We start from the raw sequence: 26,021 nt of genomic DNA, 5'->3' as shown, positions 1-26,021 counted from the left end.
TTTTTTTTTTTTTTTTTGGTTAAAAAGGTGGTTAAGGAGTTGGTTGTGGGTTTTTTAAAATAGGGATAAGCGATGGATGACCTATACGTATGTGTCATGGCTCTTTTACAAGAAACTGGTTTGTTCAGGTTACTCATGTATCTTGGGAGGTTAACCAGTCTTGTTGACAGTTAGCTAACTATGCATCCACGTTGCAGTTTGATTTTCATTCATACGATGTTTGTCCGAATGTAGTTTACTCTATCATGTTGGAGGATGCTAATGGAGTGGAATTTTTACGTCATGTTCGTTTGTAATAAATTGTCATAAGCTGAAAATTTGTGCAGAGGGAAAACAAACTCACCAACAAATCCAGCGTAAAAACCAATGTCTTCTTCCTTCTTTGCTATGTCAAAATCATCAATCTGCACCAAATATATCACACGTTTTAAATAATCACCAAAATCCAAACCACAATGTAACAAAAACTAATATATTCCGCAGGGCCGGCCCAGAGGGAAAGCAACTCAAGCCAGTGCTTAGGGTCCCAAAATTTTTTTTTATTTTTTTTTAGTCATTAAGGCCTTTTTCGAAGTTTTATTTAAGTAAGTCTGTAGAAAAATGTTCAATTTTATAGAAATACATAGATTTTTGCTTGAAAAAATTAGGATTTAGCATGAATTTGTGTAAAAAATTTCAACTTATAGTGTGAATCTATTAAAAAGAATGTCCAAAAAAATTTTCTTTTAATATAAGGGGTATAAACAAAAAATTATTTTAAAGCTTCTAAACGGGATTGTGCGTAGGGCACCTAATAATACTGGACTAGCACGGATATTCCGGTGAGTAAAGTAGATTACTTTTAAAGCATTATGTGTGTGGGTACCAGTACTCACACTACTCACTCACCATAAAGTAAAGGAAAGGGAAAAGAGAAGAAATTGGTAGAGCTGAAACGATACAAAATATGCAAAATCGTTATTGAGATTATAAAAGAAAACATGATCATCTTCTCAGGAATGAAATAAGGAGAGAGAGAGAGAGAGAGAGAGAGTTAGTATTACTAGTGCAGAGGACGATGATCCAAACGGAGAAAAGCTCCGAGAAAGGAAAGCCATGGCGAAGCCTCTTCATCTGATCAACCTTGCATCCAGGACAACCTTCATGGTACTTACTCTCCAGCAAACACTCCGTATATTCTTTTTCCGCCATTTTCACCCAACTCTCTAGCTAATTCCAATATCTATCTCCTAACAATTTGAAATGGAAAATGTGGTATTAAAATGAGAGGGAAGAAGATGGCCATGTGGTTTAAATGAGGGGGAACATGTCACCTCTCAGTTAACCGCGTCAAATTTTCACACACCTCTTATCCTATATCAACATTGTCACCTCTTAATTAAGGCTCTTTTAAAGAGTCTCTCACAAATCACATTCGCATTTTTTTTTTTGGTGTAAATGTTAATTACATTCGCATTTATTGTTTTTTTTTCTCAACATTTTTAAAATGAAAAAAAACTGCCTTGTCGGTCGCCAGTCCTCACTACTCTTGGCACTATTTTACATTTTTGTTACAACATTCTCCTTTTTAACACTTAATAATTCCATTTCCCTTTCAATAAATTTGTGAAATTAGGGCCAATGCCGGCTCAAACATTTTCTAAGCCCCTGGGCAAATTTTTTAAATAGACTTTTTAACAAATTTTTATTTATTTTGATAAAAAAAAAATAGTTCTATACAAACCCTTATATTCATATTAATTTTTATTTTGACTCTCTTTGTTTTTTAAAAAAAAAATGTGGACCCCTTTTAGACATATATATATATATATATATATATATATATATATATTTACCTCTTTTGTTCATACAAAAAAAAATTTGGATCCCTTTTATACATGTAATTTTTTAATTCAGATCTTTGCTACAGAAGGTCGCACTACCAGCCATTTTAGTTGAGCCGACACTGATATGGGAAAGTAAAATGGTTTCTCCAAAAAAAACATAAGATCAGGTCCATATGACGTTTTTTTTTCTTTTCTTTTTATTATGTACGTCCACGTGATATATATTTTTTTTCCCTCTGTCAAACCAAAGTTTTCGTTTAAGCTAAAATTTCAATAAAGGTAAGCTCTTATAACATGATTTAAAATAACCAAAACAACAAAAGGATAAGGGTTCTATGAATTTTACAAAGGATTTTTTAATTTGAAATTTTTTTACAATATTTGAAAAGTCTATTGGAACCAACGCAGATTTTTCTTTGAAGCTGGGCTTCACAAAATCCTCAACCAATTGTTAGTCATAAGCGGTTCTAGCGGATAACGCAATCGAGCTAGTAAAAGAGTGCTCCACAGAGGAAACATTTGAGGTGCTTTTCGCCAACATGAAAAGGTTCAAGAGCATGTGAGCAAAGTTCTTCATTCTTTTAGGAACAGACCTCATGATTCTAGATGAAGTTACAATCGGGGTTCACAAGGGAGCAATGGGTATAAGCAACAGATTCAAGCACATAGTCGGATCAGGTTCATACTTATAACTACACATTGCAAACATCCGACCAAAGCTAATATACTGGCCTCGACAAGCATAACTATCAAGCCATTCTAAATACACCAATGTTCTGCTACCGAAGAATGCTCGACTCTACCAAGCAGAGGTAATAGGTACTAAAGAGGTTAAGCTTGATAGAAACTTATCAACAACGGATATGGGAAGGTTCATACTCGGTACAAGATCAGAGAGTAGGGCAGTGGCTTGATACGCATCACAACCAGGGGCGGATCTAGGTTGGTTGAGAAGGGTGCAGTTGCACCACATGAAATATAAAAAATGTTTGATTTTGCATTAAAATTGTTAACTATAGTGGTCTAGTGGTAATGGGTGCACCACCTAGATCAAGAGGTAAACAGTTCAATTCCCCTCTATAACAAGCTTTTGTTTTTTTTGCACCCTATCAAAATTTTGGTTGGATCCGCCACTGATCACAACACATAAGGTTCGAGAAAGATTCAACTCCACAAAACTTCATCATTAAGCTTACATCCGGTGACAAGTAAAATGCAATATCCATACAATTTCGAGAGTTGAATAAGCTTGTCTTCTCTAAAAGCAATGTTCCTATGACCACATGGGAGACCTTTCTCTCCATTATCAACCAAACAAGTTTATGAGAAAAGCTAAGTAGGGCAACTCAGAGTTCAGACCTGGATATGTGCCACAATGGGATTAATGGGCCGAAGAAGTAATTGAGTCCCACCCTAGCAAACACTTGGATTGTTGCTGATGGGTGATGGGAGAAGAATTCGCTGCCGTTTTGTAGAATCGGAATGGCATTCGATGGTGAGGCACTTTAGAAAACCATCCGCCAGATTTTGAGTTCATTGTGAGTCGTTGACGTTCCACTGGAAAATGCACATCTGATGGTCCAAGAGAAGCTCCTGCCATCAACAAAATCCAGTGGGAAGTGATGTATTTTGACACCCCGATTTGCGTAGAGGTTTAATATAATAAATTTTGCCACCTATGTCACCAAAGTGCACTTATCTTTTCGATCAAAGGTCCTGAGAGAACTCAACAGTTAAGTGTGCTTATGTTGGAGTAGTCTCAAGATGGGTGACCTACCGAGAAGTGATTGTCGGGACTGTGCAAGGAAGGACAAAACACAGAGAAATATCATATGGTGATTGTAGTGAGAGGACGTGAGGCCCATTAAGGAAAGTGTGCCAATGGATTGGGATTGGACATGGGATCCACTAAGAGATGGTAGTTGGGGTGTTACAAGTGGTATTCGAACCAAATCTAGATGAGTGTTGAGTCAAGTGGGCTCACACCGTCAGGGGTGACAGTCTTGGTGCGCAACAAGGACGTTGCGATCTGTTAATGGGGGTTGAATTGTGAAATCCCGGTTTGCGGAGAGGTTTAAAAGAATTGATTTGGCCACCTATGTCACCAAAGTACATTTATCTTTTCGGTCAAAGGTCCTGAGAGAACTCCACAGTTAAGCGTATTTATGTTGGAGTAGTCTCATGATGGGTGACCTTCGAGAAAGTGATTGTCAGAACTGTGCGAGTGAGGACACAATATAGGGAAAGATCATGTGATAATTTGTAGGGACGGTAAACAAGTCTTTAAAGCCTCATGGACGTAGCGGCTGTCGGATATTGATGGGCTAACAAACCTAGCGAGAGGACGTAAGACCAATTATGGAAGATGGGTCTATGGACTAGGATTGGACATGGGACCCACTAAAAGGTGGTGGTCGAGGCGTTACATCGATGGAGTTTTGCTCAAATGTATGAGATGAAGAGCAGCTGGACTGTTGTGAAGCTTTTGTTGCCGGGTTCACGAGCGGGACCTCACCCGAGATCTGGTTCAGATTAGAGCTTGTAGAGCAACGATTTACTCTTTCGTCGTTAAGGAACCTTTCGAGAAGAAGACTTCTTGGGGATTTTCATTTGGATTTTTAGAGGGCAAGGAATTAGAGCTAGAACAAAAGAGAAGAACCAAGCTTAGGTAGATTATAGAATGGTTAAAAGGGTTTATCACCACCTCTTACGCTGACCATTAGAGGTCTCACCGACGCCGAAAGGCATAATGGGTAAACAAGTCTGGATTTACGTGTTTGGGAGCTTTTTTTAGAGGGAAAAAGTTAATAGAGATTTGTGATATTCCTTCTAAATAATAAAACATTAGTGGACAATGATGAACGGTAAGAGTATCTCCATCAGAGATGTTAATGAGTGTCTTATTAATTAAAAATAATAATAAGAAAATTAGGAGAGACACTCTAAAATATGTTAGGACACTTTCTTGTCAACAAATGTTTATCTTTTTTTTTTTTTTTTTTTTTTTTTTTTTTTNTGTCAACAAGTGTTTAGCTTTTATTTGTCCATTTTAAAATAAAGTAATTATATTAAAATATGAATGTTTGTTTAAATAAGACCTCCATTTTAGGAGATGTACGATGTTGATGGTCTAAGTTCGTAAGTGGTAACATCTGAATTATATATGACTTTTAAAGAGTTTTATTCAACGCTCACGTTCAGAGAAACTGGGTTTAAAACAAAGAAGAAATTTAGCTTTTCTGGTGGTCCTTTATGGTGGACCATGAAAATTCATTAAGTTTAAATTGGATATTTCTTTACAGGCTCTAAGACAGTAAAATACTGATCATTAACAAGATTATATTTCTTTAACTTGGATATTTCTTTGCGGCATGCAAGCTTACTCTCAACAAGTCCACAACTCTTAATCACGTTCGCATTTTCACACACCTCTTATTCCAATATATATATATCCTACCAAATTTTGAATGGTTTTAACTAGACCTGGGCAATAATACTCATTACCCATATTTGATTTGTTACTCGGCTTGTACTCATCTTGAAAAAAGGATATCCTCAAATTTAAAGTTGAGTGAAAAGTATTATAATTATATTACCCGTAAATAAAAGTCGAATATCGAATATTAATTTAATTTTTAATACTCGTCCTATTACTTATCCCATTATCCGATCTATAAATACCCGTTAATATTTTGTAGTTTTATTATATATATATATATATATATATATATATATATATATATATATATATATTAGAATGAAAATTAAAGCCCAAGTTAAATTTAGCTTTATTCTTAATTGAAATGACCGTGATTTGCTTATAATATTGTTCTTTTGTATTATGCTAATATGAAAATGTGATGTGGTCCATGTTCATGTATGTAAAGAGAATGTAAATAGCTAGGAAATTACACGTCTTACGTCTTACTTTACTTAAAAATGGTTTTGCTACATGAAATTACAAGCTTTTATTTTAAATTTAATAATTTTTGGAACTATATGTTGAACATAATTACGTTTTTATTATTTTTGGAATATGAAATTATATTGTGGTTATGGAATTTTTTTTACTTGGTACTCATTTTTCTGGATAAAAGTAAAAAATCAGGTATCTGCAAAGTCAACTATTTTTTATCGGGTATTCGTATTTACAAATACCAGTTATTTACGGATCAAATACGAATTTTTTTCTTCTAATATCTGTAAAGATCAGGTCGGGTAAAGAGTATCAAAAAATTCAAGGATACGTGCCTAGCCCTAGTTTTAACGGTCGAAGTGGTACATAATTCATACATGTTATTTTAGTTTTTTTTTTCTTATATAAAATGTTAAATTATATTTCAAAGAAAAATAACATTTTACAACTGCATTTTATATAAAAATCTGGAGAAAGAATCAAAAGAATCCTTAGTTTTACTAAAAATTGATAAAAAATGAAAAAATATGTGGGTGAATCCTTCTAGCATCTCGTGGCAAACCAAACCTGAAACCCCATGTCATAATGGCGATCACCCAAGCGAGTTGGCAATGGTTGAGTGAATGAATGTAAGTTGGTAAGAGGTTACATCTGAGTTATGACTTTTGACACTCACGCTCAGAGAAATTGATGAAATTTAACTATTTCGGTGGTCCACTGGTCCTTTCTTATGGTAGACCACAAAAATTCATTAAAAGTTTAAGATCCAAAACAAAGATGAACTCGGCGTAACAATCACTTATTAGGCTGTCCATATCAGAGACAAAACATCTTCGACCAATGATAGTTATTAGTTAATCAGTCCTCTAAGATCCTCGGCCTCAAAAGATTAAAAACATATATATTTAGTTAATCTATAACATACAATGCCCCCACGTCCAAAAATCAGAAGAACAAGGAAAAAAAAGTTTTAGGGACAAACTGGTAATCTGATCAAATAAAAAGACGCGGACCTTACATGACCCGAACTAACATTATTCGGATCGTGGATGGATTATCAGAGTTTCCAATCATAATACAATTAGGAGAAAGAATATTCAAATTGATCATAAAACAATTGTGTATTACCGACATTAAATACTTACCATATCAAATCTTTTTGACATTTAAACTCCAAATCCCAAACCAAAAATATTAAAATCTGAAACTTACTCCTTTCCCAAAGTAACAAAATCGGACTCTATCATCTCCATAATCAACATTCAAAACTTTTTAAAAATAGATTAATGAAATCCTTAAACATCCTCTATAATAACATATCAAACGGAAACAAATAACAAAACATTAACTGAAAATCTTTAGTTGATTACATAGAATATTCGACTAATTAATCCTAACACAAATGGTGATCTATTTTAGTCCTATCATCGCAATCAGCTCTATTACTACTATAATAACCAAAGAAGACGGCATACACAACCAAACACATCAAACCTAAAGTAACAAACCAGAAAGTCACCTTAATAGTATTGATGGCCGCCATTGATAGTATCACTCAATATCTAGCAATGATGCATCCTTCATAAGTGTGATATCCAACATGGTGAGTTGTAGTGCATACCTGAAAATCATACCCAACAAGCATCGGTGAGGTGAGTCTATAGAGTGATTATTCTCTATAAAACATCATATTCAAATACTCACAAATCTTATTACATGTACAATCATAGAGCATGTCTCGCGGGTTAAATATTATTATGTGTAAAGCTTTCTAATTACTCATCAATACTTGAAAGCAAACAGAAGCAGGATTTCTATCTCCAGTTCCCCACAAAGAAAATCAAAAGAGTCGTTGAGATGATTGAGGTAAAGTTATTCTTAAAACCATGATGATAATATTAAATCAAACATCAACTTAATTTTTCTAATGTATTTCCTGTTTATTGGACTATTTCAATGTATCTAACTATCTCATTGCTAGCTGAATATGTATTAATCTGTATTTCATTAAGCATGTTACAACAACTTATTACTAACCTTTATAATAAAACGAAAACAGATTTACATGGAATCAAAGAAAAAAACGCACTCAAAGAGGGCAACACAACAATCAAAGAAGGTAAAGAACAAGAATCACATTTGAAACTCTTATTCCTTTTCCGAAAGGTTCAACATGGGGTGAAGATTTAAGGACTTACAAAGATTTGTCTACAAGACATACAAGGAAGCATGTTTAGAAGTAGACAAATGATATGGTACTTCTTTAAAAAGAAAATCTAAAATCTTATCTTAGTTTTCCATTCTTTAATTGTTTGTATTTTCTTAATTATGTTAGAAAATTATCAATCAATAAACTTTTTTTGGTTAGTCTTCATAAAGTTCAAGACTTATTACTTAAACAATTTAAGTGAAACATGAGAATAGTCATTGTATTAAAATATAGCTTTGATGAGAACTAACCTTATTGTTCTTGGTCCAAACGGCATTTGATGAATATATAAAACATACCATCTGCTTCATATCAATCCATCCAGTTTCATGAAGAATCCACCTTAAAGAAAAAGAAAATTTTCTTAATATTGTACAATTTTTAGTTGAAAATTTTAAAAAATAAAATCTTTTCTGGGTTCTGAATTATTTTTATCGTTGTCCTGAATTCTAAAAAGTTAAAATTTATTCAAAAAGTTAAATAGATCTATATTTCTTACCCCCGTAATCGAAAGTGGTTATAAATAGTTCCTTGGTTAGATATCTGCAAATTCAGATGAATAAAAAAAAACAGAATCCAAATCAAATACCAAATGGTAATCAGAGATGAAAATTAATGTAATCATAGTAACCAAACCGGAGTTAAATTCGATGCCCAAAAAACAATTTGAGTAATCATCTATCTCTCAAATCAAAAATCCAAATTCACATCTCTTTCAAAATTTACATAGAGGATTGAAAACCCAGAAGATATGAAAATAAACGAAAATCAAAATAACAATTCAGACATAGAACTAAAACATGCATAATAGGATTACCTCGTTACTGAATTCAAAAGAGAGTTTATTGTAATCGTTACTGAATTTGGAGATTTTGATTTCAAAATCGCCAAAGAACTTCGATTGTAACTTTGTTTGGTGGGTCTTCCCGTGAAAATGAGTCAAGTGCGCTTGAATTTTGCAAATCAAAAAAATAGATTCAAAACACAGGTTATGTTGCCGACAAGAGATTTATTTACAGTGAAGATGTCGTTTACAATTTCTTTATTTTAGGGGTTTTAGTTTTTTTCTTTTTTTTTTTTCATCTCGTTTTATTAAAAAAGAAAGGGAAACACAGATAACAAAATGAAAATTATGGACCAAAAAAAAAAAAAAGGACACAAAGCCCATACAAGAACAAGCCCAATAACCCAAAGAACAACCGCATGGATGAAGAGTCGATCATGTTCAACACATAGTCCACATATCACAAACTGAAGCTTCTAGGAAAACATGCGAGACACCAAAGTTTAGGTTATCACTGATCGATCAAAGTATTATAAAGAAAACCAATCATAGTATTATATTTCAGAAGTTTTTCTTGATCAGATAATTTAGTTGAAGATGGCACTCGCAATTTGATATCTCTCACCATGCAGTCTTTAGAATCGAATTCAGCAAAGTCAATGCATAAGTAACAATTTATTAATTTATCGATTATCCTACAAAAATTTAACATCTCCTATGCCACATGCTAAATTCAATTTCAATATCTTTCACTAAATTTAATTAAATTTGAATAATAGATATGGAATTATCATAATTTTATTTTAAAAAGAAAATATTTGTAAAATCCTAAATTTCAGCATTTCATATATATATATATATATATATATAAGATAGGACGGGTTGGTTATATATTCAAAAAATTTCATTGACCTATTTATGTCAAATATCAGGATAAATAAATGGATACGAAAACGGGTAATTCAGAAAATGATATAATATTATTTAAACTATTACTTCCTCCGTTTCAAAATATATGATGTTTTAACTAAAGCATGCATATTAAAAAGTCTTTAATTTTAACAAGTTCAACCAATCAGAAACAATACTGGATAATATAAAATATTAAACTAATCTAAAAGTTGCATGGAAACTTGAAAACATATTATATTATGAAACAAAAAACTTCTCTAAAACATATTATATTTTGAAACGGAGGGAATATAATAAAATATGATACCACATACCACATACCACCTTTCTCTTACTATTTTTTGTCTCGAAGTAGATATACCATATTTCTCTTATTATTCTTTTAATACAGTTGTCTTGGATTATCACTATTAACATTCTTAAAAAATACTTTTCCAATACGTAATATATCATAAACCTAATAACAAACTTGATTTTTGAAATTAACCTCCACGTACGTGCGGGTCCGAACGTAGTTACCCATTACCATTGAACACAAAACTTCATGTTTCTCGATTACTTATTAAGTTGAGTATTTAAACCAATAATCAACTTCCAACAGATTTGTCATAATGTTTGGTTGTCCAAATTTTTTTTTTTTTTTTGTTCTTTCGGAACCCACGAATTTGGACGTCCAAATCCAACCTCTAGAAACTTACATCCGGGCACAGTGTGATCTGATCGAACACGTATAATGAAAAAATGGCATGTTTTGAAACAAAAATAAATTAATGACATATGTTGTACTAATTCTTACAACTGTTCTACACAGAGATAAGATTTTGTAAAAAACTTGTCCCAGAGGATGATGACACTTGACAGTACGTACGTAGTCTAACAAGTTTTTTTCCCCGGCCGTGCCCAGCCATACTATTAAACACACATCTCTGGTACAACTTTGGCATCAGACAAATACAATATTCTACAATCAAAATACAATCCGACGTAATTTGTATACCATCAAACTGTTCATTTTGCCCATTATCAATGTTGTGTTTCAGCTAGAAACGGTTTGAACGTCCAAAGAACTCCGAGTGCCAATACCACATTCAGTATAAAGAATACCATCTGGGTGCCTGCAGCACATTATGATCACCATCTTTAATATGTATAGTCTCATTTGGTTAAGTGTGTTTAACTTCTCAACTTATGTAGCTACATTAGTAGATTAATAATGTGGATTATGAACATGAAGATTTCGCATTACCAGGGAGAAAAGAAGCATCCTGACGTTTCTCGCTCCAAGAAAAACTGCGGATAAACAAAGTTGTAAGCGAAACGAAAATTAGAAAATTTATATTGTTTATTTGTTTTATATATAACAAAATTTGAACCAGAATAATGTAAAACAAAATGAGGTAGAATAAGTTGCGTACATGATTCCTGCTGCTGCTGGACCTATTGCTTTACAAATAGACATCGCTGTCATGGCAATCCCATTAGCTGTTCCTCTTTGGTCTTGTCTCTATTATTGTATATATATAAAAAGAATTAGTGAGGTTCTAATAATTGCTGATTTCTCACCTAGCTAAAAAGTAAAATGAATCAATGTTGTGAAATAACTTACCACAGCCCTGTTTTGGAGGATGAACGTTCCAGTTATAGTAGAACTCTACACACATAAACATTTAACACACACACAACTTTTGAGAATATAAACTAAATTCCACATTACACATTCTTCTACTTTAATGCAATCAATGACTTACGCTGAAAACATTCTTTGCTACGGATGCAGAATTTACTGCCACGGTAAGGGCGACACCAGATAGCTTTGCTATTAGTGGGTAAGTTGATAAGACAACCAAAGCCAGAATCTGTGAGTATTGAGAACAAGCACAAGATTAGAACGTGCATCCTCAAAAACATAAGGTTTAACAGTAAGAACAACATGAGCATGCAGAGTGATTACCCCACATATACGTGTAACTATGATCGGGCCTAAATTCCTCTCCGCGTAAGAGTAGATGGCAAGCTGAAAGACAAGGAGACTGTTGGATATGGGCTTTGCCCCCCCAACATTTATAAGGCCCAAACAGGAGATTCTCAGAAGATTTTGGGCCAAAAGTCTTGGAGCAGGCCCAACAGGCCGCAGGGGCAAAATCGTCATTTTACCAGGTGACCGAGTAAACCCTAGGTCAAGGTCCCACTATAAATACTTGAGGTCATTGTCATGTCAGGGGATTCACTTTTTGGGCAATTAGAGAGAAGAGCTGTATTTTTCGTATTAACTGCGCTTTACTCTTTAATTGTCATTTTCCGAAAACCATTCCTCGAATTCTTCGTTAATAAGAGGACCTGCTCCGATATATTCCTACTTATATACGTATTATTTATATTGTCGATTTCATACATCAACAGAGACCAAAGCCTAGAAAGAAATAGTGTCTAGGTCAGAACATTATATTTCTATTGAAAAATGTTAGCATTGAGACGTATGGACACACCTGAAATTGCAAGAACAGAACCAACATCTGCAGTGGTATATGCCAAACCTCCAAATTTCCTCGGGCTGTTTGCCCACAACGAAAAGATCTATCCAAGAAAGAAAGCTAAAGATTTCTCTCATACATGGGCCAAAATAAAACAAAAGATGAATATGGAAGAAGAAGAAGAGTCTCACTTCTGAGTAAGCCATATTATGAAGTGAAAAGATGCAGTAGACGATGATAGATGACATTAGTGGCCAGTTTTTCAAAAGAGAACTTTTTTCATTTTTCTCTGCCACTTTATTAGAGTCAGGATCACCTTTGACAGCACCAAAAGACTGATCATCATCAAACTTGTGATTGTGCAATGTTTCCTGGAGTGGAGAGGGGAAACAACCATCTCTAGGCTTAAAGCTAATGAAACACAGTAACTACAGACTTCATGCAGCAGGAAAAGTAAAGAGCTTACCGGAATCCATAACGAAAATATGGTCACCAAGAACGCAAAAAAAAGGATATTACGAAGCATGGCAAAAAGTAGGGGAATCTGCGTTATGATTCATAGACCAATGAGACTGTATATATATATATATAGTAGCTAAAATAAAGTGGAGAGGAGATAAGAAAGTAACACTTACTTGCCAAAAATCGTATCCTGTGAGAATAAACTTGGATATTGCATTGCAGGCTACATAGTTCAGAAGATTAGACAAGAATCAAGAAGTGCAAGAAAGGTAGAGTGAAAGGACAAGATATATAGAAATCGTTATGTTAAATGAAGAATACCTGAGCAAGAAAACCTCCTATAGCAGGGCCAATGATGAGTCCAATTCCCCATGCTGTACTAACCTACAGGGTCAGGGATATGTGTTACGATTCCTAAATTGCTCTATTGAATTGAAAAAAAAAAACAAAGAGGAAAACTTCGGAACAAGGAGCTTACTGCAGAGAGTGCTAAACCTTGATACTCATCACGGAGCGTTTCTACTGCGTATGCCTGGATTCATCAAAATGAGATTCAGTGGAACAAGTATTGAATAATGTTTAAGCAGGAGGAGAGGAGAAGAGACCTTGATAGGACCGACTAAACCGTTGAAACTACCGAGACCAAACCTAGTGATAACGGCCATCCAGAAATTTAAACTTAGGCCAAACAGAGTATTGAAAACGACCCTGTAACGGAATCAAAAGCATTAGTCTTTTTTGAGAAATATAACAAAAGGCTTCTTATGAGAGATTGAAGAAAGAAATATATGCAAAAAAATTACTAACACTGAAGCAGTTCCAATAAGGATTACAGGTTTTCTACCATAACGATCAGCAACAAGTCCCCATATCACAGATGTCAACGCTCTCCCCACCATGAAAGAGCAACCTCCAAAAGGCAACACACACACACACAATGTGAGTTTGAAACAGATTATAATTGAGATGAGGTCTAGGTTATGTCAATATAAATTTAAAGCCCACTTTATATATTGATGCAAGTTTATGATCCACTAGTACTTTGACAATTATAACATAAGCTGAAATGGTCCAAGAGAAGGTAAGTACAAACGCACCAACAAATCCAGCGTAGAAACCAATGTCTTCTTCCTTCTTTGCTATGTCAAAATCATCAATCTACACCAAGTATATATCACACGTTTTACCAAAATATCCAAACCACAACGTAACAAAAACTAATATATTTCCGTGAGTAAAGTTGAGTACTTTTAAATCTAAGCATTATGCGTGTGGCATGGTAACTCACACTACTCATCACTCACCATAAAGTAAACGAAAGGGAAAAGAGAAGAAATTGGTAGAGCTGAAACGTTACAAAATATGCAAAATCGTTATTTGAGATTATATATAGAGATAAGAAAACATGATCATCTTCTCAAGAATGAAATAAGGAGAGAGAGAGAGAGATTAGTATTACTACTGCAGAGGACGATGATCCAAACGGAGAAAAGCTCCCAGAAAGGATAGCCACGCGCGAAGCCTCTTCATCTGATCAACCTCGCATCCAGGACAAACCTCATGGTACTTATTCCCTAGCAAACACTCCGTATACTCTTGTTCCACCATTTTTCACACACCTCTCTCTAGCTAACAATTTGGAATGGAAGATGCGTGGTTTAAAATGAGAGGGAAGAAGATGGCGATGTGGTTTAAAAATGAGAGGGAAGAAGATTGGCGATTTGGAACACGTCTCCTCTCAATTAGTCTCTTTTTTATATATATTAATCACGTTCGCATTTTCACACACCTCTTATTCCAATTTTTCTATCCTATACCAATTTGGAATATCTATCTATCCTACCAATTTGGAATATCTATCTATCCTACCAATTTGGAATGGTTTTAACGATCGAGGTCGTACATAGTACATACATGTCACCTCTTAATCTCTCACAAGTCACATTCGCATTTCTTGTTTTTTTCCTTAACATTTTTTCAAAAAGAAAATTCTGCCATCTCGGTCGTCAGTCCTCACACTACTCTTTGCACTATTTACATTTTTGTCTGGTTACAATATATTCTACTTTTTATCTCTTTAATTAATAACACTCAATAATTCCATAGCCTTTCAATAAATTTGTGAAATATATAGGAAAAGTAAAATTGTTTCTCCAAAGAAACATAAGATCGTCCATGCGACTCTTTTTTGTTTTTTTTTCTTACTTTTACGTCCATGTGATATTTCCTTGTGAATAATAAAAGATTAGTTGACAATGGTTGAGTAAAATAAATTACTGAATGGTAAGTTGGTAAGTGGTAACATCTGAGTTATGGACTTTTGAAGAGTTTTTGTTCGACGCTCACTTTCAGAAAAATTGGTTTTATAATCGTACGAAGATGAAATTTGACTTTTTTCGGTGGTCCTTTATGGGATATATACATATAGGATTTCAATAGAGTTCGAGGTTAACGATGAAATGGCGAATTGAGATATTATTTATACTGTATGTGGCTGATGCGTAGACGTACATATCAAACTACTTCACATCATGTAAATGTTTGTTGATTCCCTTTTTCAGTGAGGTGTACTTTCTCTATCGATACGAAAGATGTTGTCGGTTTTAGCTATTGACTGATTTCTCGGTTTGTCCGGTTTATTTATTAATAATAGATATATTTAGAGAAAATTGGAGTTTTAGTACATTTTTAAAACTTAATTGGAGAATTAGTACATTCACTATTTAAAATTGGCAAAACATACACTTTCACTATTTACAACTATTTGAATTACTTTTTAATCTTCTACTAATCATTTTATTTACAAATGTGCCATTGAAATTAAATATATATTTTTTTTTATTAAATTACCCCTTGAATCTAATAACTAAAATACTATTCAATATATATATATAATGTTTAGTTATTAGATTCAAGGGGTAACTAAAATACTATAAAGGTCTCTTCTCCTCTCCTCCTCTCCTCTTCTTAAACATTATTCAATACTTACAAATACAAAAAAATATATGTTTTTTTTTATAATTTGATATGCATTTTGTGTAATGATTATATTTGATAATGTTAAATATTTTTTATAAGTTTTGTATCCGTACACATTATTAAGTGTACATGTATGTGTACATGTGTCTGTACATGTGTCTGTACACATTATAATGTGTACAAATATCAAGTATACAAATGAATAATAATACACAAGTTTAATCCGTACAGTTCATTTAGTGTACTTATATATATGTTAATATACATGTTTTTATCCGTACAACTGATATATAATATATTCAATATGAATGATATAAAAATATTTATATTTGTGTAATAAATGTGTACACTAAATATGTTGTACGGATGTCTTTTATGCAGCTACCCTTTTGTAATTTTACACTACTATACTATACCCCACTTTCTTATCTATCTCACAATTTTCTATTACACAAATAGTAAAACTCATCTATTTATCCAATTATAAATAGTAAATGTACTACAATTCCAATTAAGTTTTGAAAATATACTATTTTGCCAACAAATCCATATATTTATTGGTTTAGATGAGGGTTCCAAATCTATTATTGCATAAGAAACAAAGTTCCTTGAGTTGCTAGGTTTTGGACTCGGTACAGATCCCAGCGGGTGTTCATTCATAATCTCGAGTGAAAGGATTCGAACCTTTGCATGCCGGTACCAAAAACTGGTGCCTACTTATTCTTGAGGATAACCTTGTTTAGATATAGGTTAGTGGATGCATAGACGTATAATGTGTATGTAAGCTACAACAACTAAAAGAAGCGACACGTCTACGGTTTTGACTAATAAGAGATATATAGACGGTTGCGATTTTTTTGTTGTTTCATGGAGATTCTGTTACATAATTTACCAGATTTCATTTGTCATAAAATTTTGTTGTCCTAAAATAAAATATTTCTTTAGATCTTTGATTAAAAAAAAAAATCAAAGGTCAAATAGTTTCAATCATCAATTATTGTTTTGATCTCTAGTGGTTGAATCATCACTTACGAAAAGCAATTGCAATTTCATATTCCGGATCATTCACGAATGTTATCTTTCAGTATCTAGAAACTTAACCCGGGAACAAATTCTGATCGCGTATATATTGAAACAATGACATATATACATATATGCTACAAAAGAGATATTTCAAATAACTTGTTACAATTGTTCTGACTTCTGACACATGAGATTCAAAATTTTGTGAACAACTTGTCCAATAATATATATATAGGGGATGATGACAAGATCCTAACAAGTTTTTTTTTTCTTCTAAACTCCCCGTGCCATATAGTAGTATTAAACATACATCTCTGATCTAACTTTGGAATCAGACAAATACAGTACAAATCTACAATTAATTCAAAATACAATCCCATGTAATTTGAATATACCATCGAAATCTTCTTAGCTTCTTCTTAATGTTGTGTTTCAGCTAGAAACGGTTTGAACGTCATAAGTACTCCGAGTGCCAATACCACATTCAGTATAAAGAATACCATTTGGGTGCCTGCATCACATTATGATCACCATCTTTAATATATATAGTCTCACTTGGTTCAAGTGTTTACATTCTCAACTTATATAGCTAGTTGATACATAATGTGGATATGAACATGAAGATTGAGACATTACCAGGGAGAAAATAAGCATTCTGACGTTTCTCGCTCCAAGAAAAACTGCGCATAAACAAAGTTGTAAGCGAAACGAAAATAAGACAATTGCGAATAAACAAACATAATTAGGTAAAAAATGAGGTAGAAGAAGTTGCACACACATGATTCCTGCTGCGGCTGGACCTACTGCTTTAAAAAAAGACATCGCTGTCATGGCAATCCCATTAGCTGCTCCTCTTTGGTCTTGTCTCTATTATTGTAAATAATTTTTGTAATGAGGTTCTAATCATTGCTGGTTTCTTACCTAACTAAATAGTAAAATGAATCAATCCTGTAAAAATACTTACTACAGCCTTGTTTTGAAGGATGAACAATCCAGTTATGGCAGAAGTCTACACACATAAACACACAAAACTGTCGAGGATATAGACCAAATTCCAAATTAACACAGTCTTCTACTTTAAGGTTATCAGAGACTTACGCTTAAAACATTCTTTGCTACGGATGCAGAATTTACTGTCAGGGTAAGGGCGACACCAGATAACTTTGCTATTAGTGGGTAAGTTGATAACACAACTAAAGCCAGACTCTGTAGAGTATCCAAAACAAGCACAAGATTAGAACGTTCAAACTCAAGAACATAAGATTTAACAATAAGAACAACATGAGTATAGTGGTTACCCCAGATATACGTGTAACTATGATAGGGCCTAAATTCCTCTCCGCGTAAGAGTAGAGGGAAAGCTGAAAGATAAGGAGACCAAATCCTAGAAAGAAGTAGTGTCTAGGTCAGAACATAACATTCTTATTGACAAATGTTAGCATTGAGACGTATGAACACACCTGAAATTGCAAGAACAGAACCAACATCTGCAGTGGTATATCCCAAACCTCCATATTTCCTCGGACTGTTTGCCCACAATGAAAAGATCTATCGAAGAAAGAAAGCTGAAGATTTCTCATCAATGGGCCAAAATAAACAAAAGATGAATGTGGAAGAGGAAGAAGAGTCTCTCACCTCTGAGTAAGCCATATCATGAAGTGAAAGGATGCAGTAGACGATAATAGATGAAACTAGTGGCCAGTTGTTCAAGAGAGAACTTTTTTCATTTTTCTCTGCCACTTTATTAGATTCAGGATCATCTTTGACAGCATCAAAAGGCTGATCATCATCAAACTTGTGATTGTGCAATGTTTCCTGGAGAGGAGAAGCAACCATCTCTAGGCTTAAGCTAAATGAACACAGTAACTAAGGACTTCATGAAGCAGGAAAAAGTAAAGAGCATACCGGAATCCATAACGAAATTATGGTCACCAAGAACGCAAAAATGGATATTGCAAAGCATGGCAAAAAGTAGGGGAATCTGCATTATAATGTATAGACCAATGAGACTATATATCTATGAGTTGAATGAAAGTGAAGAGGAGATAAGATAAGAAAATAACACTTACTTGCCAAAAATCGAGTCCTGTGAGAATAAACTTGGATATTGCTTTGCAGGCTACAAGATAGGGAGTTTAAACAAGAATCAAGAAGGGTAAGAAAGCTAGAGTGGAGAAAAAACCAAGATTGAAATGATTATGTTAAATGAAGAAGACCTGAGCAAGAAAACCTCCTATAGCAGGGCCAATGATGAGTCCAATTCCCCATGCTGTACTAACCTACAGAGATATGTTAAGATTCTAAATTGCTCTATTGAACTTGAAAAAAACAAAAGAGGTAAACTTTGGAACAAGGAGCTTACTGCAGAGAGTGCTAAACCTTGATACTCATCACGGAAAATTTCCATTGCGTATGCCTGGATTCATATAAATGAGATTCAAGAATATTCAATGGAACAAGTATTGAATAATGTTTAAGAAGAGGAGAGGAGAAGAGACCTTTATAGGACCAAGTAAACCGTTGAAACTACCGAGGCAAAACCTTGTAATAATGGCCATCCAGAAATTCAAACTTAGACCAAACAGAGTATTGAAAACGACCCTGTAACAGATCCAAAGCATTAGTCTTTTTTTTTGAGAAATATAACGAAAGGCTTCTTATGAGAGCTTGAAGAAAGAAATGCAAAAAAATTACTAACACTGAAGCAGTTCCAATAAGGATTACAGGTTTTCTACCATAACGATCAGCAACAAGTCCCCAGATCACAGATGTCAACGCTCGTCCCAGCATAAACGAGCAACCTCCAAAAAGGTAACACACACACACAATGTGAGTTTGAAACAGATTAATTATATTATAAGCTGAAATGATGGTCCAAGAGAAGGTAAGTACAAACGCACCAACAAACCCAGCGTAGAAACCAATGTCTTCTTCCTTATTTGCTATGCCAAAATCATCGATCTACACCAAATATGTCACACGTTTTAAATAGTCACTAAAACCCAAAACACTACGTAACAAAAACAAACATATATTCGGGTGAGTAAAGTAATCTCTACTGTAAAGCATTATGTGGTCACTACTCACTCACCAGAAAGTAAAGGAAAGGGAATAGAGAAGATATTGGTAGAGCTGAAACGATGCAAAAAAAAATCATTATTGTTGAGATAAGAAAACATCACCATCATCTTCTCTCGAATGAAACATAAGAAGAGCAGAGAGAGAGAGAGAGGTTTTAGGTTACCAGTGCAGAGGACGATGATCCAAACGGAGAAAAGTTCCCAGAAAGGAAAGCCACGGCGAAGCCTCTTCATCTGGTCAACTTTGCATCCAGGACAACCGTCATGGTACTTATTCCCTAGCAAACACTCCGTATACTCTTGTTCCGCCATTCTCACACCAATCAATCCTAATAATCCTAATAACTTGGGGAGATGTGGTTTTTTTTTTTTAACGAGGAGGAGGAGGAGGAAGGTGGCGATATGGTCTTGATGCAAATATGTTTTTTTTCACGTACTAGTCTCTCTTCTTACACATATGACGGGAAAACAAATTAATTATATAACATAGAGAAAAAAAGAAAGAGAGAGAAGGAGAAAACAACTTTGTCCTTTGCCTTTACCAATCGCTATGACATGTCAACTCTCTTAATCATAAATATTTTCATTTTACTGTTGTCTTTTTATATATATATATATGTAAAAATAATAATAAATTCAGGCCTCTTCAGTTGTCACTTGTCATTTTTATACTATTCAGTCCTACGGAATAAAATGATGTTAAAATTGAAATGTCATTTTTCGGGCAGAGTTGATATGCAAAATCTGTCGAAAATTATTGAGATCTTGGTTGCGAGGTCTTAACTCGTGAATCTTGTTTATCTATTATATATACATACTCGTCTGTCGTAAAAAATCTTTTTGAGTTACGTGAAAATTTTCATCTGTACAAACCCGATTACGTTGTGCTTGTTGATTTGATTGAGTCATCGTAGACAATATAGACCACTACTATATTTATATTTATATTTATATGATAAGATTGTTGTAAATTTCGAATGTGTCCAATATTATGATGTAATGGGTGACCTAATAATAGGACAAAATTCCCAAACTTGTTTTCAACTTTTTCGTTGGTAGTTTGTAGTAAAGCCTCGTGCACAGTTCTGGGGAAGGTATACAATGGTTTGCACAAAAAACAACAACGTCCATGGGATATGTCTTTCGCATAGTACTAGAAGTTAGCTGACATTTATTAGGTTGGAGTAGTGAGTGGTTACATCTGTGTTACCTGACTTTTAAAGAGTTTGGTTCGACGCCCATGTTCAGAAATCGATTTCATTAAAATAAAAAACTTTAGCTTTTTAATTTCGGTGGTCTTTTTGTGGTGGACCATTCAAAATTTTCAATAATTTTAATTTCTGTACTTTACCTTGTTAAAGTTATACTTTTTTTGTTTCTTAATGTAAAGTTTTATTATCATGACCACGTTGTTGAGTTGTTAATTTACTATTCAATTGTTTTTAGTTTTTAGTTTTTTACTAGTAAAAAAAGTAAACAATTTGATGCTAAAATCATCTCAATCCAATAGTACATTAATGAGTTATTTACTAATTAAAATCCTCAAAACAATATTGTCAAATTATATAAAGAACATCTCCAAAATCTTAAAAAATTGAATCTTGTCATTAAAAAATATGGAAATTAATCATGCCTAAAAAAAGCATAAAGGTTGAACTATTTTGACCATCCGGCAGCGCCGAAACAGTAAGTTTGACTAGGAGAGGCTGCGAAGCCCGAACACTATAATCATAGCCAAAGCGGACCAGAGAAAGATTAATCAGTCAAATCGTACAATATATTGTTTTTGCAAAGTAAGGGTCCCATTGCTGATAGGCTAAGAAGAGAGGTCGGCACTACAAGTTTGAGATACTTTTTTTTTGTAAAATTAACCAAAAAAAATTGTTTACTGGGATAAATATTATTCATCAAGTAATACTTTATTCAGCTTGCGACGTGTGTTTTGTATTAAAATAAGTAAATTAACGGCTCAGTCTCACCTTACAGCCGTCTATGAAAATACTTTTTGGACAGATTGGTTTGTTAACCGATTAATATATCACTTCAGGATGACATACATGAATCTGAAAGCGGTGATGTTTTTGGTGTATGTATCTTGGTAGAAATATCAGAAGACAAAGCAAAACAAAAGGACCGAAAAAAAAAAAAAAAAGAAGCTGATAAATCCTAAGGTTAGTGAAATTTTATTACGGTTTCTTTCGAGTCTGAATTTAAAAGAATCAACGAGTCCAATACATTCCCTATCTTTACCAATTCAAAATGAATTTTCATCTTCGAGCCGTTGTTGTTAGAAATGGCTTGAAGGTGAGTGCTACACCGACCACAACTATCACATTCAGGACAAAGAACACCATATGCGATCCTGCATACGTTTTCAAACTATTAGTGTTAAGCATAAGTATTATGAACATCCTAAAGAGAGGCTAAATTGGGAAGTAATGAGATACCTGGTAGAAATGCGGCGTTTAGTCGCCTCTCGCTCCAAGAAAACCTGCCAGCAATAGAGATTTGTTTGTTTAGTCATTACTGCTTCTTTGAATACACTTTCTCGTTAAATTCCAAAAGTGTCACTTACAAGATGCCAGCACCAGCTGGTCCAACGGTCTTAAAAAGAGACATCGCAGTCATAGCAATTCCATTAGCCGCCCCTCTTTGGCTCTGATCCTGTTGTTTTTGTTGGTTCATACAAATATAAAGTTAGAAGAGCGCAACTAAAACTTGTCCACAGTTTACAAAAGATGAAAGAACATCTGTTTACCACAGCTCTATTTTGCAGGATCAACAACCCGGTTATCGCAGACACCTATATATATACAAAGACAAATCATTTCAGCTGTAGATATATACGAGAAGTATATTAACATGACCTCGTTTTCTGTATATTTAGCCTAAATACACACACAAAGAAAGAACAGAACTAGAATTTGCTTTTGAACTTACACTTAGCACATTAATAAGGATTGATGCACAATTTAACATCAGGCTTAGACTGAGACCTGACATATCTGCTATAAATGGATAACTCATTTGTATTGGTATCATCAGTGCCTGAAACGAAAGAACTTGTCAGAACAACGATCTCTATCTTGTTGTATTCAAGTTCACTATAATATGCAGAGAAACAATAAAGGGAATATCAACTGACCCCAGCAAATCGGGTGACCAGTACTGGTCCTAGCAGTTTCTCAGCGAAAGGATAAACAAAAACCTGAAAAAAGAATAGGCCGAGACCTAAAGCAGAAATTTTGAGGAGTAATAATTAGTCTCACTTTCATTAGTAAGAATTCTGCTTATATATGATTGCTTAACTCTCATGCTGATTTATATATAACCAGACTTTAATGATCATTTTCACAAGTTCTGTATCACTAAAACGCAAGACATCAAGAGCAAGGATGTTATGCATACCTGAGATAGCAAGAACTGTACCGACATCATTGGTTGAGTAGCTCAGACCTCCATATTTCCTTGGACTGTTAGCCCATAGTGCAAATATCTGCATAGTCAGATTACAAGTTATGAGTTTCTTTGTTCAGATAAAGAGAACAGTCCAGTGAAGTGGCAAAGGCTCTAATTTCACAAACATGGAGTCTTAATACTGTTCCATCAATTTTAATCTGGTAAGAAACTTGTCTGATTCTTTAATGGAATCAACGTACAAAATCTAGAACCAAGGGATAAGGACCCAGCTTAAACCTAGAAATTTCCAAAATGCACCCCACATTCTGATCAGTCCCTATTCAATCCACTGCTCTCAGCTGGGACCATAATTGCCAAACAGCTACAGTTTGCTAAGCAAAGGCTAGATACAACAGACCGCACTAGAGAAAAACAAAATAAAAACAGGTAGTCCACTTCACTTTTATTCTTCCAGATAAACACATGTATAGCGTCTAACACCAAAATCTAGATCTTCAATATCATCAAGAAAGTAAATGACAGAATTTGAATGTTCAGCAGTAGAAAACTAATTCTTGCCTGAGCCAGATGACAACTCTAGCTCAACTACTTACCTCAGAGTATGCAGTATCATGCAGACACAGAACACAATACACAAAGATAGATGACATTAGAGGCCAATTCTTCAAAAGAGACTGAGAAGCTTTTCTATCGTTTTTTCCTGCCTTCCCGGTAGAAGCAGTGGATTCATGAGATCCAGCTTCAAGTATTTCGTAGGATTCATCATGTGATGTGCTGTCCTGCTTATGATTGTGCAATGTTTCCTACCAGAGAAAGAGAAGGAGGTTATAGTGGTTGAACTCTGTGCGAACTATATTAATAAAGAAGAGTCACCAATAAATACAAGGTTCTAAGTAGGAGTTTGAAGAAAATAGAATACCGGAATGAAGCAGCACAATACTGTCACAAGCAATGCAAAAGCTGATATTGTAAAGCAAGGCAACGCATACCGGAATCTGCAATTTGCAATTCGCATATTTATTTCATGAGATTCCATTATATCAATTCTACTTGAACTCTTAACAGAGGAGTAAGAAAGAAGGTACACCTGCCAAAAATGGATTCTTGGGAGAACACATTTGGATATTTGTCTGCCGGCTAATTTTGGAGAAGATTGAAAAATAATAATTAGAATGTTAGAAAGACTAAATATGAATCAATACGTAGGCGAAAGAGATGGACACAAGATAAGCTTCAAGCATTTAGAACAAAACAAATGGAAAGGTTTGGAAAGCTACGGAAAAATAAAAACTTGGATGTGATCACTTTACCTGTGCCAAAAACCCGCCTAGAGCAGGGCCAATGATCAGTCCAATTCCCCAAGCAGTACTAACCTGAAATAAGTAAAGTTACAAACGTCATGACACCAACAGTTAAAAACATATAAAAAACATGTGATGGAGAGAAGCTTACAGCTGACATTGCTGTAGCTTGATATTCATCACGAAATATCTCTGACGCATATGCCTGAAACATTTTGAAATTGACAATTGTAAATGAGAAAATGCAACCTGATAATCTGGTGCACAGACCAAAAATAGTGGGGGAACAAAGACGTCACCTTCATGGTTCCAAGCAAACAGTTAAAACTGCCAAGAAGAAACCTAGTGCCAATAGCCATCCAAAAGTTAACACTCAAGCCAAAAAGAGCGTTGAAAATGGCACTGCAAACAAACAACCAAATCAGTCATCTAAAGACTAACAGAGGGGGAGACATTAATCAAAATATTATGTGTGTTTTTAAGGAGACAAACATTGAGATAGTTCCCAAGAGTATAATCGGTTTTCTTCCATAACGATCAGCCACAATGCCCCAGAACACCGACGTCAATGCTCTTCCAAGCATAAATGAGCACCCTTCAAAGTAGTAGTAAGAAATCAATTAGAACAAACAGGTAGATACACACATATGAAGATTCAGTGCAGAACTATAAAAAAAGGTGTCTTCTCTCACCGACAAATCCAGCATAAAACCCGATATCTTTCTCAGTCTTTGCAACACCAAAATCATCAATCTATGAAAACAAATGAAGGAGACATACTATTAAATTAATGAACGGGAATCAATGATATATGATGATGATAGCCTCATCTTAAAACTCTGTAATCAAATACTCACCATATAATAGAGGAAAGGATAGAGTGAAGAAATAGGCAGAGCTGCAAACAAATGAGAGAAGGCGTAAACAAATCATTACTTTCAACACAAGAAAAAGGTTTCTCACACTAATTAACCAATTTTTTTGACTTAAAACAAAAAACATTAGCAGCAAAATCATATTCTGTAATCCTCTCTAAACTAGTTCAATATACCATTTCATAAACCAAAATAATCCATTTTAATAAATAAGAGAATTAGAGAAAGGCGAAGGAAAAAGGTGGTTACAAGTGGAGAGGACGATGATCCAAACGAAAGAAAGCTCCAGGTATGGATAACCACGCCGGAGCTGTTTCATCTGCTCCACTTTACACCCGGGGCATCCGTCGTGATATTTGTGATTCTCCAACAACGCCTCCTTGTACTCCTCCGCCATTTCCCCCTTTTTCCCGATTCAACTTCGAATCAATCAATCACGTCCGAATAATTCAGAACCTAGAAAAGAAAAAAAAAAAAAGGGTTATTAGAATCAGTTAATAAAAATCGTAACGGAACATATAAATCAAAATAGGAAAGGAAGAACAATTGAGTACCACACACACACACACAAACACAGAATCGTCTCGTCCTCTCTATCAATTGCAATTGCTGGAGCAGGACGTGTGGGAGTTAAATCAAAAGAGACCAAGAGTCACGTAATACTAGTATTATTATACAGTGTACGTCTCTCTACAAAGCGATGTTTATATATAAATTGGAGTGGAGGAGGTAAAGGGCCAAAAAAAAAAAAAAAAAAAAGGGG

The 26,021-nt window shown here is 34.3% G+C and overlaps 6 protein-coding genes and 3 long non-coding RNA genes across 12 annotated transcripts in view; 2 read left to right on the top strand and 7 right to left on the bottom strand.

Moving 5' to 3' along the window:
- LOC104705631 (protein ZINC INDUCED FACILITATOR-LIKE 1-like) overlaps positions 1-1,664 on the bottom strand; it is a 13,868-nt gene extending 12,204 nt beyond the window's left edge. The window contains exons 1-3 of one of the 2 annotated variants that reach the window (XM_019228254.1): positions 1,044-1,664; positions 889-929; positions 344-404 (exon numbers count right to left, since the gene is read on the bottom strand). In XM_019228254.1, the coding sequence (XP_019083799.1) occupies positions 344-404; positions 889-929; positions 1,044-1,191 (250 nt within the window). In that variant the 5' untranslated portion in view covers positions 1,192-1,664. The remainder of the gene's footprint in view (positions 1-343; positions 405-888; positions 930-1,043) is intronic. The other variant, XM_010421676.2, reaches the window with a different exon arrangement.
- LOC104705632 lies at positions 1,062-2,981 on the top strand. The gene is made up of 2 exons (XR_754355.2): positions 1,062-1,146; positions 2,235-2,981. It is a non-coding gene; the product is annotated as an uncharacterized LOC104705632 (long non-coding RNA).
- On the bottom strand, positions 6,197-9,016 carry LOC109125832. 3 transcript variants are annotated; one of them, XR_002032935.1, is made up of 5 exons: positions 8,769-9,016; positions 8,451-8,494; positions 8,203-8,293; positions 7,262-7,363; positions 6,197-6,622 (listed from the first exon to the last, which is right to left on the bottom strand). It is a non-coding gene; the product is annotated as an uncharacterized LOC109125832 (long non-coding RNA). The 3 variants fall into 3 exon arrangements; XR_002032936.1 differs by having other exon boundaries at positions 6,197-6,309; XR_002032934.1 differs by lacking the exon at positions 6,197-6,622 and having other exon boundaries at positions 6,757-7,363; positions 8,769-9,014.
- Positions 7,363-8,120, top strand: LOC104705633. The gene is made up of 2 exons (XR_754356.2): positions 7,363-7,608; positions 7,802-8,120. It is a non-coding gene; the product is annotated as an uncharacterized LOC104705633 (long non-coding RNA).
- LOC109125147 (protein ZINC INDUCED FACILITATOR-LIKE 1-like) lies at positions 10,490-11,877 on the bottom strand. The gene is made up of 6 exons (XM_019228255.1): positions 11,599-11,877; positions 11,396-11,503; positions 11,254-11,298; positions 11,063-11,151; positions 10,894-10,937; positions 10,490-10,762 (listed from the first exon to the last, which is right to left on the bottom strand). The coding sequence occupies exons 1-6, from the start codon at positions 11,794-11,796 to the stop codon at positions 10,671-10,673; spliced, it is 576 nt and encodes a 191-aa protein (XP_019083800.1). The 5' UTR covers positions 11,797-11,877; the 3' UTR covers positions 10,490-10,670.
- LOC109125112 (protein ZINC INDUCED FACILITATOR-LIKE 1-like) lies at positions 11,892-12,647 on the bottom strand. Its single transcript, XM_019228256.1, has 4 exons — positions 12,585-12,647; positions 12,310-12,489; positions 12,134-12,221; positions 11,892-12,057 (listed from the first exon to the last, which is right to left on the bottom strand). Exons 1-4 carry the CDS (start codon positions 12,642-12,644, stop codon positions 12,041-12,043), a joined length of 345 nt encoding a protein of 114 aa, XP_019083801.1. The 5' UTR covers positions 12,645-12,647; the 3' UTR covers positions 11,892-12,040.
- On the bottom strand, positions 12,750-14,188 carry LOC104705634 (protein ZINC INDUCED FACILITATOR-LIKE 1-like). The gene is made up of 7 exons (XM_019228641.1): positions 14,138-14,188; positions 13,678-13,738; positions 13,388-13,490; positions 13,186-13,288; positions 13,059-13,112; positions 12,902-12,964; positions 12,750-12,803 (listed from the first exon to the last, which is right to left on the bottom strand). Exons 1-7 carry the CDS (start codon positions 14,186-14,188, stop codon positions 12,750-12,752), a joined length of 489 nt encoding a protein of 162 aa, XP_019084186.1.
- Positions 16,713-20,174, bottom strand: LOC104705635 (protein ZINC INDUCED FACILITATOR-LIKE 1-like). Its single transcript, XM_010421678.2, has 17 exons — positions 19,827-20,174; positions 19,674-19,714; positions 19,483-19,543; positions 19,281-19,383; positions 19,081-19,183; positions 18,945-18,998; positions 18,799-18,861; positions 18,652-18,701; positions 18,488-18,563; positions 18,218-18,397; positions 18,043-18,130; positions 17,881-17,966; positions 17,681-17,788; positions 17,547-17,591; positions 17,361-17,449; positions 17,219-17,262; positions 16,713-17,093 (listed from the first exon to the last, which is right to left on the bottom strand). Exons 1-17 carry the CDS (start codon positions 19,972-19,974, stop codon positions 17,002-17,004), a joined length of 1,431 nt encoding a protein of 476 aa, XP_010419980.1. The 5' UTR covers positions 19,975-20,174; the 3' UTR covers positions 16,713-17,001.
- Positions 21,731-25,957, bottom strand: LOC104705630 (protein ZINC INDUCED FACILITATOR 1). The gene is made up of 18 exons (XM_010421674.2): positions 25,813-25,957; positions 25,508-25,714; positions 25,241-25,281; positions 25,076-25,136; positions 24,876-24,978; positions 24,683-24,785; positions 24,535-24,588; positions 24,393-24,455; positions 24,170-24,219; positions 24,002-24,077; positions 23,676-23,885; positions 23,071-23,158; positions 22,808-22,893; positions 22,603-22,710; positions 22,421-22,465; positions 22,238-22,326; positions 22,110-22,153; positions 21,731-22,024 (listed from the first exon to the last, which is right to left on the bottom strand). The coding sequence occupies exons 2-18, from the start codon at positions 25,653-25,655 to the stop codon at positions 21,930-21,932; spliced, it is 1,464 nt and encodes a 487-aa protein (XP_010419976.1). The 5' UTR covers positions 25,656-25,714; positions 25,813-25,957; the 3' UTR covers positions 21,731-21,929.

Source organism: Camelina sativa, chromosome 8 (assembly GCF_000633955.1).
Source record: "Camelina sativa cultivar DH55 chromosome 8, Cs, whole genome shotgun sequence".
NCBI lineage: Eukaryota > Viridiplantae > Streptophyta > Magnoliopsida > Brassicales > Brassicaceae > Camelina > Camelina sativa.
This window is presented reverse-complemented; position numbering and strand designations above follow the sequence as displayed.

Bases quoted from the DNA above. Each gene is read 5' to 3' on its own strand.
- LOC109125147 (XM_019228255.1), bottom strand. From the start codon at position 11,796: ATGACGATTTTGCCCCTGCGGCCTGTTGGGCCTGCTCCAAGACTTTTG. The intron at 11,299-11,395 runs GTAAGTCATTGA...TTATGTGTGTAG, and splicing joins TAGCAAAGAATGTTTTCAGC to AGTTCTACTATAACTGGAAC. The intron at 11,152-11,253 runs GTAAGTTATTTC...ATACAATAATAG, and splicing joins TCCTCCAAAACAGGGCTGTG to AGACAAGACCAAAGAGGAAC.
- LOC109125112 (XM_019228256.1), bottom strand. From the start codon at position 12,644: ATGCTTCGTAATATCCTTTTTTTTGCGTTCTTGGTGACCATATTTTCG. The intron at 12,490-12,584 runs GTAAGCTCTTTA...TCTCCACTCCAG, and splicing joins TATTTTCGTTATGGATTCCG to GAAACATTGCACAATCACAA. The intron at 12,222-12,309 runs GTGAGACTCTTC...TTTCTTGGATAG, and splicing joins ATAATATGGCTTACTCAGAA to ATCTTTTCGTTGTGGGCAAA.
- LOC104705634 (XM_019228641.1), bottom strand. From the start codon at position 14,188: ATGGTGGAACAAGAGTATACGGAGTGTTTGCTAGGGAATAAGTACCAT. The intron at 13,113-13,185 runs GTCTCTTCTCCT...TGATGAATCCAG, and splicing joins GTTTAGTCGGTCCTATCAAG to GCATACGCAGTAGAAACGCT. The intron at 12,804-12,901 runs GTATTCTTCATT...TGAACTATGTAG, and splicing joins TAGGAGGTTTTCTTGCTCAG to CCTGCAATGCAATATCCAAG.
- LOC104705635 (XM_010421678.2), bottom strand. From the start codon at position 19,974: ATGGCGGAACAAGAGTATACGGAGTGTTTGCTAGGGAATAAGTACCAT. The intron at 17,263-17,360 runs GTGTGTGCAACT...GTTTATGCGCAG, and splicing joins CCAGCCGCAGCAGGAATCAT to TTTTTCTTGGAGCGAGAAAC. The intron at 17,094-17,218 runs GTAATGTCTCAA...AATGTGATGCAG, and splicing joins GAATGCTTATTTTCTCCCTG to GCACCCAAATGGTATTCTTT.
- LOC104705630 (XM_010421674.2), bottom strand. From the start codon at position 25,655: ATGGCGGAGGAGTACAAGGAGGCGTTGTTGGAGAATCACAAATATCAC. The intron at 23,886-24,001 runs GTATTCTATTTT...TTTCTCTGGTAG, and splicing joins TATTGTGCTGCTTCATTCCG to GAAACATTGCACAATCATAA. The intron at 22,154-22,237 runs GTAAGTGACACT...TATTGCTGGCAG, and splicing joins CCAGCTGGTGCTGGCATCTT to GTTTTCTTGGAGCGAGAGGC.